Raw genomic sequence first — 13,368 nt, forward strand, 5'->3', positions numbered from 1 at the left:
CCATCCCCTTGTCAGGGTTAAAACAATATCTCAGGGCCACTCGAGGAGTAATGAACTGGAAATGCGTGGCCACGCTTGGAAGGTATCCAGAGTGGATAAATCCGGTCAAACAGTTATTCTCCAGATCGAGGAAACCACTCTCGATGTGATCACTTGAAAGTACGACCTGAAAGACACCTTGCATTGAGTGGGAGATAGTAATAGGACAAGAGAATTGGTGACGCACACTTGTCGAGGACAAGTGGGAGATTGTTGGGAAATGTGTCCTCAACAATAGTGCGATTACATGATTTAAATATCATTATTAAATCTCATTTTAAAGAATACAATTGGGAAGTATTTATACTGTCAACTGGTCAACATATATCGGTAATGATTGGCTGACTAGAGTTTGACATTACTGTCGTGTGACGGTGGTGATCAGTTGACCCCCTAGGTCATACCTATAGGGCAATACTCTTAATTGATCATTTAATTAATCGTATAATGTTACGAGTTAATTAAATTACCTGAAACATTGACGGACGATTTTGGAAGTAAAATTTACGTATCAAATTGAAATGTGATTAAATGAGATACGGTCTGAGTAATCGAATTGTATCATTACTCGGATGAAATTATTGTTTAAAGAAACAATTGGATTTGAATGAATTATTATAAATGCGATTTATAAACGGTAAAATATTTTGGTACAAGTAATTATGAAATTACTAAGTCGATTTTGTATGTGACGTATTTTACTAATACGTTGATTTTTAATATGTTAAAAATTACATAACAAATTTATGTCACATATGACATGTGACATATTGACATTTGACAAAAATAATATGGATCCCATATTATCATATGTGCCGAAATTAGGAGGTTGTTTGAACAAATATTGTGTTTGTTTAAGTTAGTGGTAAGCATAATGATAATTACTATAATATAGGCATGCATACCTAGTGCCTTTTGTGTAAGAGCACAAAGGCCATGCATAGGCCATTTCCCTCCACCCTACCCGGTTCTCCCTTGGAAAGAACAAGGAGTTCTTTTGCTTATTTTAATTATCATTCACAATATGTATTTGTGGGTAATAATTTTAATTCATTCACTTCAACAATATAATTTTTAGAGAGATAAAAATGACATTCTTCCTCTCCTCTTCTCTCAACCGGTTTTGAGAGCTTAAAACCAAATATTTTTGGTTCAATTTTTCACAAGATTAATATTATACTAGCTCAAATAATATTAATTAGATTAAGAGTTAAGCTTTGGGTATTATTCCTAAGGAGAGATCCTACACTTGGATCTTGTTCTTCCATTAAAGGAAAGCTCAAGAACAAAAGAAAAGGAGATTTCTTTTGTGCCCATTTGAACCGAAATTTCAATGTAAGGATATGATTTCTTCTCTATTTTATTTATTTGTTTGCATGCATAAAATCCGTTTTAATTTTATGACAAATTAATTTCGACATATATGAGTATGTTAACATGTATATGAATCTTCATTTCCTTCATCAAGAACATCCAGAACGATGGAAAATGAAGAAAACACACTCAAAATGGTTTTAAAGTGTGATCCCCAACGAGTATCACCCGGTCTATTTAAACCCTTTTCTTGATTTAAGCCACTCCCTGATGCAACTTCACCCATTTGTAATGCTTTCTCAAGATGTTCTGCTTGTTTATCTCTAAATATTTCTTTACGTTTAGGTGAAGATGCAATCACATTTAGTAAAATAGCAAGTGAATCAAAAAGTTCACTACAATCAACATTTTTCTTAGCCACCGCAATAAGAGTTAGCTGAAGTTGGTGAGCAAAACAATGAACATAATAAGCACATGGAGACTCATTCATGATTAAACTTTTAAGACCGTTAATAGAACCCCGCATATTGCTAGCACCATCATAACCTTGACCTCTAACACTCGACAAAGTAAGAGAATTCTCAAGAAGCAGTTGTTGTATTGCAGCTTTAAGTGTTAAAGAAGTAGTGTTACCCACATGCACAATACCCAAGAACCTCTCTACAACCGCTCCTCTTTTATCAACATATCGCAAGCAAAGAGCCATTTACTCTTTATATGCTATATCAGCCGACTCATCTGCAAGAATACCAAAAAAGCCACCATCTAACTCTTCAATAATTTTTTTGGTTGTCTCTTTTGCAAAAACACTTATGATATCCCTTTGAATATCAGGGGAGGTAAGTGTACAATTTCCAGGTGCTTTTAATACGGGAGCTCTAGGCGTATTTTCGTCACGCTTGGTAAATATTTTCACAAGTTCAAGATAATTTCCTTGGTTCAATGATTTTCCACTTTCATCATGACCACGAGATGCCAGTCCTTGTAAACAAATAAATCTCAATGCTTCAATTGAATTTTCTAACCGAATGCGATAGTCACTTTTAGCTTCATTTGTAAACTTTTCAAAGCAACAAGCTATAGAGGACTTTTGTTTGTTGAATATATCAAAATTCTTCATAGCATTGTTATGAGCGCTCATATGATTACCAACATGCTTATCAAAGGCACTACTTTTACTCCATGTTCTAAACCCCCCATTAACAAAAGCATCACCTCCACAAGCGCTATCATTCTTAAATAAATAACAAACAAAGCAATACGCTGCATCTTTTTCTATACTATACTCAAGCCAAGGCTTATACTTTTCAAACCATTTACGAACAAAGTTACGCTTAGTTTTAGGAAATGTGTAGTTACTAGGCTGACAAGGACCCCTCCGAATATATTCTCGTCTTATCATATCATGATCATTTATGTGAAAATCAGTTAATTTTCTTCTTAATCCGGGATCTTTGGGAAGAGATATCACATCAAAATCACTCAACCTATATAAAATTGGACTAGTAAAAGGATTTGAACTACTTCCCAATTCGGTTTCTCCATCTATTAACTCGTCAATATTAGTTTCAGGATCATCACCCGAGAGAGTTGAATCAGTTGGATTTGGTGTATGTGTATCATCATTGCATTGTCTTTTTGCAAAAAAACTCGTAATAGTCGGCGTACTAATTCTCTTCATCCCTGAAATTCAACAAGATTTAATATTAAAATACAATTTTAATCATTCACTACAGTACGATAATGCGTTGCACACGGTACACCGTGCCTATAAATTTTCATAAACTAAAACTAAGAAATTGCAACAAGACAAGTTAGACAACCACCAAAATTCAGTCTTCCCTAACAGAAACTGAAGACAACCCAGATCATCAAATACCAAAACAAGCAAATTCATCTCATAAAGACACGAAAACGCTCTAGTTAATTAAAATGCAACAAATTTCCATTAAAGATAACTACAAAACCCGCGAAATTCGATAAGTCCCCAACAAACATACCCAAATCATAAAATCATGGAAGGTTGAACCGAAATTCATGAAAAGCTAAGAACTTGATAGCAATCCTCAACTAAATACAGAATGCTCAACAAAAAACAAGTATTAAAACAGCACATATAATCCTGTAATTCTAAATAACCAAGTTAAAATCATCAAATTTCATACAAAGATAAAAACTTCACACGAAATCTGCAAATCAAACCCCCCAAAAAAAATATAAACTAAATAAAAAAAGATGATTTATACATACCTCAAATGAAAGAAAAGAAAGATGGATGGATGAATTGGGGGTTGTGCTTGTGCGTAAGATTGGTGGAAGAGTAGAGAAAAATCAATGCTTTTTTTTTATTATGTGTTTACACGTAAATTAGTATAATATTAGGAAAGATAAAATATTTGAGAGAATAAAGGAAGATTGAAAGTCAGTTGGCTTTTTTCTAGGGAAATACTAATTGCCTTATTTGTTATATTCTTTCCTTTTATTTATCTATATATTTTAAATGGGGTAGCATAAAAAAAATATTCTCTTTTTTTTTTGAAAGTGGGGTAGCACATCTACTATACTACCTACGCCACTGCTCCCAACCGGTTTTCCTATGTGAACCATATGGGTTTCTAATTTTTCATTCATTCTTTTTCACCTAATATTTTTCTAGAGTAAGAAAAATAAATCTCTCCATAATTTGTGAAAACTTAGAGAGATAAATACACACAAATCTTTCCTTTGGCCGAAATTTTTGAAGAGCCAATACAATTTATTTTGTGTCAATTTTATAGTAAAACTAATATTATTACTAGATCTAAATAATATTGGTTATTATGAGTTTTCTTTGGGTATATGCTTTTGGGAGGGATTCTATACTTGAATCCTTGTTCTTCCATTTGGAAAGCTCAAGAACAAGTGAGTAGGAGAACTCACTTGTGCCCATAAACCGAAATATCAATGTGAGATGATGATTTCTTCTTTAATTATTTTATTGTTTGCATGCATAAGATTACCTTTTAATTTTATGACTAAATTAAAGTTAAAACATATATGAATATGTTGAGTAAAGAGATATAGATTTCCAACAAGTGGTATCAAGAGCCTTGGTTGTTTGCATGTAAATCGGTTATAGTTTTTCCGAGTTATACGATTAACATATAAAACTTGTAAATTTGTGTTATTATGATATATCACAAAAATAATTTGTGCATGTTAAAGTTTCTGGTCCTAAAATGTTTTTTGGATATTTTGGTTATTTTATGGATTTTTATTGTTCATATTATACAATAATGACATTAAAATGTGATTTTATGATTAAAATGTCATTTTGGGACTAAAATTAGCTAAACTTTGTATTTTCCAGTTATTTTTGTATATGTTATCACATGTTTTATTTTGAGATGACCTGTAAATTTTCATAATTTTTGGAGTTTTTATGCTCGAAATATGAATTTTTCATGATAAAAATCGAATTTAAATGAAAAATAGGTTAATATGAGATAAATTTCGAATCTGGTTATAGAAATTTAGTATGTTGTCACATGCAATTTTACAAGATTTTTGTAAAATAATAGGCTATATTGAAGTCTTTATGCATGATTTATGGATTTTTGATGAAAAATAGCATAAATAGTGACTTAATTAGTAAATAATTGCTAAAACATACTCCATGACTAAGGAAAAACGTCACATGTTTCATTTTATTATTTTTTCAGATCTAATATTGAAAAGTTGGTGAATATAATTTTTCTCATGTTTTTATGATTTTATTGTTAAATCCGATAAACCGCAACATAGTTTTTCCGATAATTTTACGAAATTTTAACCTAAGTTTTTGAACATTATGAGTGTCATGGTATTTTTTCCAGAATGTTCATAAGTTTAAATTTCAAATTTCAAATTTATTTGGAATTTTTGTGATTTATTTGAAGTTTATAGCATTTTATTGTAATTTTAAGTCCATTAATGAACAATTTTAAGAAATATGAGTTAATTATAGTCAAGTAATTAGTGAAGACTAATTTTGAGTCCTAAGAGGTTAGGGTAATTAACTTGTGCATAAATATGAATTTATGTAATTTTTGTGATTATAAAACGTTGAATCACGCAAATCCGTAAAAACCGTGTAATATACGATATTGGCTCCTTAAAGGCGATTTAACATAAAATTGGGCATGTGCTTACATATTATAATGCTGCATTTTTATTTATGATTGTCATAATTTCATTTTATGTAATTTTTGAATTATGTAATTTTACTTAGTATGGCCTTAGTTTTTAATTGGTATTACCCGAAATGTATGGGAATATCGATTCGGTTGTAATTTATTGTGATCTCGTATCACCGTTTTGTAATTTAATAGATTTATTTTATTTTAATTACAAATGTATAATAGGAAATTATGTAATTTGTTATGTAATTTATTTATTCCGGAGTTCCTTGAAGACGGTGTCATTCAAGAAGGCGATACATAAAGACGGTGTTACCTCGAGATGCGTGCCACAACCGAAGTTCAAGGGACCAATGGAGTTGGTTTCCGAATATGTAATAGTTAATTAGATTTTTCTATTTTAGGAAGGTCATACTAGGATTTATTTAATGCTTTGCATTTTATTTATATGTCGCATGCATCGCTAAATCGCCATAACTAAAACATGCATTATCATTTAATCGAGTTTATCGACCGTGTCAATTATAATTTTCGTAGTTCACCGCTTTAGTTCACTTAAAACGTGATAGATAATAAATTGACATGACCTCTCGCTAAAAATAATCAATTGAGACTTAGCCTTACCAAAAATTAGAAACCATGAAGTCCCAGTTTCGTAAGGGAGTTGAGCCGGCTTTACCGTAAGACAAACCTTGCTACGTTGGTGAAGTGGGTGATAAATGTCTATCCACCGAATTCATGTTGATGAGGGATGGATCGGCCCTACCGTGCCCAAGTTGATGTGGATTTGGATCATGGACACATTTATTCGAAATTTGGATTGAGCTCAAGGGAAGTATTCGTGACCGTAGTCGCATGTGTTCCGGGCTAAAGATAAATGTTAATGTAATTTTATCGACCAAGAGTTCTAAAAGTAGAATCGATTAAAGTGTTAATCCACCGAGTTATATTGATAAGGGATGAATCGGCCCTACCGTGCCCAAGTTAATATGAATTTGGATCTTGGAATCATTTATCATAGTTGGGTAGAGGTCACTATGTAAATGTTTTACTTGTTATTTACAAGTATTAATAAAACGATAAATGTTAAGTTTTCCACTATTCCGTTATCATATTGTTCTATTTCTTTACCCAATTCATTTACGATATCATTTCGTTTTTTGATTCAAATCTCCATTAAAACATCGTAACTAAAGATAAATATGAATTTGCTTCTAAAACCTCAAATGTAACATTGCTAAGGATCTCTTGTAAAGAATATAGATTAAAGTTATTCATTATCAAACAGGTTTTTGATTCTTGACTAACACTTCTACTTACAATGGATTATGTTTCATATACTTAATTGAATTAAGTACCTTGAAGCGATAAATTGTTTTGGTAATTTGTAATTGACCAAAATAACGCAACCACTTCAATGAAAGTTTTAAGACTAAAACGAACAAATGAAGAGTAATCTTCATGAATTCAATTTTGCTTCTCAAAGCAAAGACTCATTGAAATAAGTGGGAGCATTCTCTTAACCCGTTAAGATGAGGACGAGGTTCAAGAAGTAAAGATTATAATGGAATTGATACAAGGTAATGTTAAAAGTAAAGTTATTGAGAATAACGATACTAAACCTATCAATTCCGATCGATAAAGTTTCCATTGTCTTAAATGTTGGACACTAGAAAGGAAACTACCCCAAATTATTAAAGAACAAGTTAGTTGTGGGACATCTAATGGGACCCTCTTCTTTAAATGATTATTTAATTAACATAATTTTGCTAGAACTACTTCGTCAATATTAGAAACCAGTGGAGGTTTTCATCATTGTATGTGATACATAGGATGATTAGAATATGACGACTAGCAGCAATGATGTCGAGAGATAGAGACATTGTGTACTAAATCTAGTTTTCGGGTTTGGAGTTGTACTTAATTGTGACTATTAAGTACATAAACTCTAAATAAGAATACAAACTTGTTAAGATACAAAAGAGGTTTCACTTTTGTGACCCTATTCACCACGATTTGATGTATGGCTAGCCCATCATCAAGGTGATTATATTCTAAACCAAACTAGAATGATATATCATGAAGATGATGCATGACTTAAATTGGTAACCCAAGATTAAACCTTAGTTTCTGGAATGATGAACGCAAAGAGTTATCAAGTGCTCTTGAAACCATTAGATCTTATGGTTTATGCGTATCTTGTATTCAAAGCAAGATATCTCGTGCTTTTTGGTTGAAAAAGAAGATCGAGGTTGTAAATCATTGATCCAAAAAAGGTTGATCATTTTCTTTTACCAACGATTTAGGTTGACACTAATGTGTTCACTTAATAAGGTAAATAGAGAAATCTTTGAAGAAGTTCAAAAGTTCAAAGAAGCACGATTTAGTCGTGATGGGATTATCAAAGTGAAGACTTTGATATAAGCCAAAGGAAATGTGATATAGTATCACAAGTTAATCTCTCTTAGCACGCATTATGGAATAATGTGTGGTTGGATAAGAAATCAAACGCTATTCGATATGGTTTGGACTTCGATCAAGTTACTTTGAGTTACTTGATCCTTTTGGGGAATTTATCATTTTTGTCAAAATTATTTTCCACTATATCATATGAGATATGAAATGGTAATGTACCATATTTGTAAGTTTTCACAAGAAACAAATGCTCATTTTTCCCTTTCAATTATCACGAGAACGACGGGTTTGCGGCTCGTGAAGCTGTCTTTCTAAAATACAAGTTTATTTCTAGAAGACAGAGTGGGAGAAATTATTCAAGAGCCACAAAGAATGTTATGTCGCAAGAAACTGGTCTTTCTTGGTACATGAGACGTTTTGTGTAAGATGTTGTTTCTTTAAAACCTAGGAGGTTAAATTCGTCACTTGTTGAATTTGATGAATTCATGCTACTTTTAAGAAAGTAAAGAGCTTATAACTTACAAAAGAAATCGTTTGATTCAAGTTGATTACTTCTGGAAAGTAATGAATATATGACTTACATAAGAGTGTTTAAGTCACAACTCACTGCAAGGCTTAGAACCATGAAAATCCGAAATAAAAAGGCTTGATTAGTGACAAAGGGTTTTTGCACTAATAAAGAGAGATTTCAATGCAAGATTGGTGGCAAAGATTTTTGCACTGGTTGAAATGCTTAAGTCTATTTGGATCTTCTTAGGGATTGTGTTTCATTATTATGAAATACATAGCGAGTGAATCTAAAACCCACTTCTTCAATTAGAAGGAATGTATTCAATACATGTCTTGAGTTTTGTAGATTCTTGCAATCCTAAGATAATGTGAAACTTAAGAGAGGGTCTTAAGTAGGACATCAATGAGTTGGAATCAACATTTTTGATCATGTGATAAAACATTTCTCGATAAGTCGAGAAGTTGTGTTTATGCATGAAGTTTAGTGGGAGTTACGAAAATTTTAATTATTCTTATATGTGGATGACATATTGATCATTGAGAATGATTTAAGACTTTTGGAGTATTATAATACATCTTTAATATCCGGATTTATGAAGATAAATCCACATGATATTAGCGTCAATAAGAAGTCTTATGTTGATAAGATTCATGACTAGTTCAAATTAAATTGAACATATTTGATTGATTCCATTTGTTTCCGCTGCCGGATCAATTAAATAAGTAATGATGTATAACACTTCATATGCTTTGAGTATGATGAATTGTTTTAAAATCGAATTTAAGTAATCTTTACCAAGTAAGCCATAAAGATTACCCTTAAGTGCTTACAGAAGCATTAAAGAAGTAAAGCATAGTGTTTATGATGCAATTTTGTGTAAGGGTGTTACACAAGTGACAATTGACAATTGAGATTGCGCATGGTTTCCGACAAAACCATAATCAAAACACATTAGGATGGTTAAGATACCATTGTGGCTATGTTATTTAAGAAATAGATTTTCTAGAATCGTTCTAGGCAATAAAGAACAATGAGAGATATTTATAACGGAAATTGAGTACACTTGCAATCATAAGATGTGCATGAGAATGAGTCCCGCACACTGTGAAAACAGTGGGAGCTATTCTTAGGCTAGAGGGCCTATGTCTTGATTGGATCTCGACACGTACTCTGAAAGTTTTGTACTGCAAATGTATACATTACAAAGGAAAACGAGTATGTAGTAAGGTTGAGTAAGGTACAAGAAGTTGATAAAACCTACTAACCAAAGCCTTCTCATAAGCTTAACATGATGAGTCATATCATTTCTATTGAATTGAAATGAACAACTACATGCAAGATCAAATTAGATTATAGAACATGAAATAGTAATCAGGTATTGACTATTCATATGTGATAATCGCATTTGTCGTTCGAGTTTTACTTTAAAACTCTTCTATTATACTTTGTTACATCCAAACGGGTTGTAAAGACAACGTTGAACCCTGTTAAAGTGAACCCGGATTAATATAGTATTCGCCCATAGTCACTTGTATGAGGTGACGTCTCGAAGTGACTAGAGTGTGATGCGATTGATGGCAAGTTCAAGTGCCATAGAGTCATGTGAGATGACTAGTCGATCACATAGGCAGACTGTTAGGAACACCTTTTCGGGCCTTATGACCGCTTATAGAGTTCTGGCAAATTTATATAGCCTGGTCGTGGCGAGAGCTACTATAGTATTCAAATGAGTCGATTCTTTTGACTAAAGACTATTCGCCTAAGATGGCACAGTTTCAGATTAACTTTGATTTGTGTTACTACGACCTTCGTAAATGGGGTCAAATGGGCATATTTTGGGTTATGATGGCTGTGGCTAGTCGAAGGGAATGAGTGCGATAGGAATTGTCCACCCCTAGTCAGGGTTATAACAATATCTCAGGGACACTCTAGGAGTAATGAACTGGAAATGCGTGGCCACGCTCGGAATGAATCCATGGTGGATAAATCCGGTCAATCAGTTATTCTCCAGATCGAGGAAACCACTCTCGATATGATCACTTGCAAGTACGACCTGAAAGACACCTTGCATTGAGTGGGAGATAGTAATAGGACAAGAGAATTGGTGACGCACACTTGTCGAGGATAAGTGGGAGATTGTTGGAATATGTGTCCTCCGACAATAATGCGATCACAACTGTTGATCATGATGATCACATGTTTAAATCTCATTTTTAAGAATACATGTGGGATGTAATATTTTGATCAATGGTCCACACATATCGGTAATGATTGGTGACTAGAGTTTGACATTTCTTGTCGTGCGACGGTGGTGATCGATTGATCCCCTTAGGTCATACCTATAGGGAAATACTCTTAATTGATTATTTAATTAATCGTATACCGATACGAGTTAATTAAATTGCTTAAAATTGACGGATGATTTTGTGAGTATAATTAACGTATCTTATTGTAATATGATTAAATGAGATACGGTCTAAGTAATCGAATTGTTTTATTACTTAGATGAAATTATTGTTTACAGAAAAAATTGAAACGGAATGAATAAATTATTATAAATACAGAATGTTGTAGTTTATAATTCGGGAACACTTTTGGTACAAGTAATTACAAATTACTAGTCGATTTTGTAAATGACATATTTTATGAGTATGTTGATTTTTAATATGTTAAAAATACATTACATTGTGACATGTCATGTAACATGTTACATGTGACAAAATTGACAAATGACAAAATAAAATGGACCATCCATTTTATAATGAAAGTGCCGAAAATGGAGGGAGTATTGAATTAATATTGTGTTTTCATATTAGTGGAAAACATAATGATAAAAGACTACCATCTAGCCATGCATCCCTAGTCTTGCCTTGAGAAGAACAAGACCATGCATTGGCTCCCCAATATAGCCCCCTCCCAACCGGTTTTCCTATGTGAACCATATGGGTTTCTAATTTTTCATTCATTCTTTTTCACCTAATATTTTTCTAGAGTAAGAAAAATAAATCTCTCCATAATTTGTGAAAACTTAGAGAGATAAATACACACAAATCTTTCCTTTGGCCGAAATTTTTGAAGAGCCAATACAATTTATTTTGTATCAATTTTATAGTAAAACTAATATTATTACTAGATCTAAATAATATTGGTTATTATGAGTTTTATTTGGGTATATGCTTTTGGGAGGGATTCTATACTTGAATCCTTGTTCTTCCATTTGGAGAGCTCAATAACAAGTGAGTAGGAGAACTCACTTGTGCCCATAAACCGAAATATCAATGTGAGATGATGATTTCTTCTTTAATTATTTTATTGTTTACATGCATAAGATTACCTTTTAATTTTATGACTAAATTAAAGTTAAATCATATATGAATATGTTGAGTAAAGAGATATAGATTTCCAACACTCCATTACTCAATTGGGTGCTCAACTTAGTGCTCACATTGATACCATCAATTTGAAGTTTGAAAAAGCTATGGCTAAACTTGAAGAAGCCTCAAAATCACCAAAGCATCATGTTAATGCCATGACGGCATCTTCATCAATCCCAAGTGGGATATGTGAGAATTGTGGAACTTTGGGACATGACCAAAGTGAATGTAGGGGAACAAATGAACAAGTAAATGCTTTCCAAGCATACAAGAGTGGTACCCCTTATTCAAACTATTACAATGAAAACACCAAATTCTATCCAAATCTCTCATACAAAAGCCAAAATGTTCAAAACCCTCAACCAACATACACCCCACCTCCCATGAGAAACCAAAATCAAAGACCCTTTTACAACCAAAACCAAGGTTACCAAAATCAAACTCCATACAATCAACAAAATGACCAAGGTTTTGATGTTCAAAAAGCGGTCCTCCAAATGCAAAAGAATCAACAAGAGTTTTTCACTCAAATGCAAAAAGATAGTCAAGCAAAGGAAATCACCATCAACAACATCCTAGCTCACACCAAAATATTGGAAACCCAATTGACTCAACTAGCATCTTCAAGCTCACAAAGACAAAAGGGGCAATTACCACCTCAAAGTAATCCCCCAAGACATGAAACGGTTAGTGCCATTCACTTGAGAAGTGGTACAAGGTATGAAGCACCGAAGAAGCAAGTTGAGGATGAAGTTGTGGAAGCTAGTGACAAAGAATAAATTGTGCAAAACTCCAAGGATGGGGAACCATCAAAAGAAGAAATTTCAAAGAAAAATGAAGACAAGGTCAAGGAGAAGGAGCCCATTGTGATTAGACTTCCTTTTCCAAGTCGTCAAGCCAAGCCCAAATTTGATGACCAACTTGGAAAATTTATGGAAATTGTGAAGAATTTGGAAGTCTCGATTCCTTTCACGGAATTAATTAATCACGTGTCGGCCTATGCGAAATACATGAAAGACATCCTCACAAAGAAGAAGTCAATCCGGAAGCTTGAGACTATCGCCTTCACTAAGGTGAGTAGTGCAATCCTTCAAGGGAGTTCACCTCCAAAACTCAAAGATCCGGGAAGCTTCTCAATACCGTGTACCATTGGCGACACCACGATCAACAAAGCCTTATGTGATCTAGGGGCTAGTGTGAGTGTTATGCCGTACTCGGTGAGTAAAAGGTTAGGGATGGGAGAGCTTAAATGTACCAATATCACACTCCAAATGGCCGGTAGATCGACGAAGACACCATTAGGGATATGGGAAGATATTCCCGTAAGAGTTGGGAAATTTTTCATCCCGGTGGACTTTGTCATTGTTGACATGGAAGAAGATTCCAACATTCCAATCATTCTAGGAAGACCTTTCTTACACACCGCGGGTGCGGTGATTGATGTGAAGCATGGAGAGCTCACTCTAGAAGTGGGAGATGAGAGCATAACTTTCAATCTTGACAAGACCATGAGAGCTCCCCGTTTGCATGAACCATGTTTTATGGTTGATCATTATAG

General features: G+C 33.3%; 2 protein-coding genes across 2 annotated transcripts; both read right to left on the reverse strand.

The window, feature by feature from the left end:
- Positions 1-1,471: 1,471 nt before the first annotated feature.
- LOC141613591 (uncharacterized) lies at positions 1,472-2,059 on the reverse strand. Its single transcript, XM_074432333.1, has one exon. The coding sequence runs from the start codon at positions 2,057-2,059 to the stop codon at positions 1,472-1,474; it is 588 nt and encodes a 195-aa protein (XP_074288434.1).
- On the reverse strand, positions 2,060-2,755 carry LOC141613592 (uncharacterized). The gene has a single exon (XM_074432334.1). The coding sequence runs from the start codon at positions 2,753-2,755 to the stop codon at positions 2,060-2,062; it is 696 nt and encodes a 231-aa protein (XP_074288435.1).
- Positions 2,756-13,368: the final 10,613 nt, after the last annotated feature.

The sequence above is a fragment of the Silene latifolia genome, chromosome 11 (assembly GCF_048544455.1).
Source record: "Silene latifolia isolate original U9 population chromosome 11, ASM4854445v1, whole genome shotgun sequence".
Lineage (NCBI taxonomy): Eukaryota > Viridiplantae > Streptophyta > Magnoliopsida > Caryophyllales > Caryophyllaceae > Silene > Silene latifolia.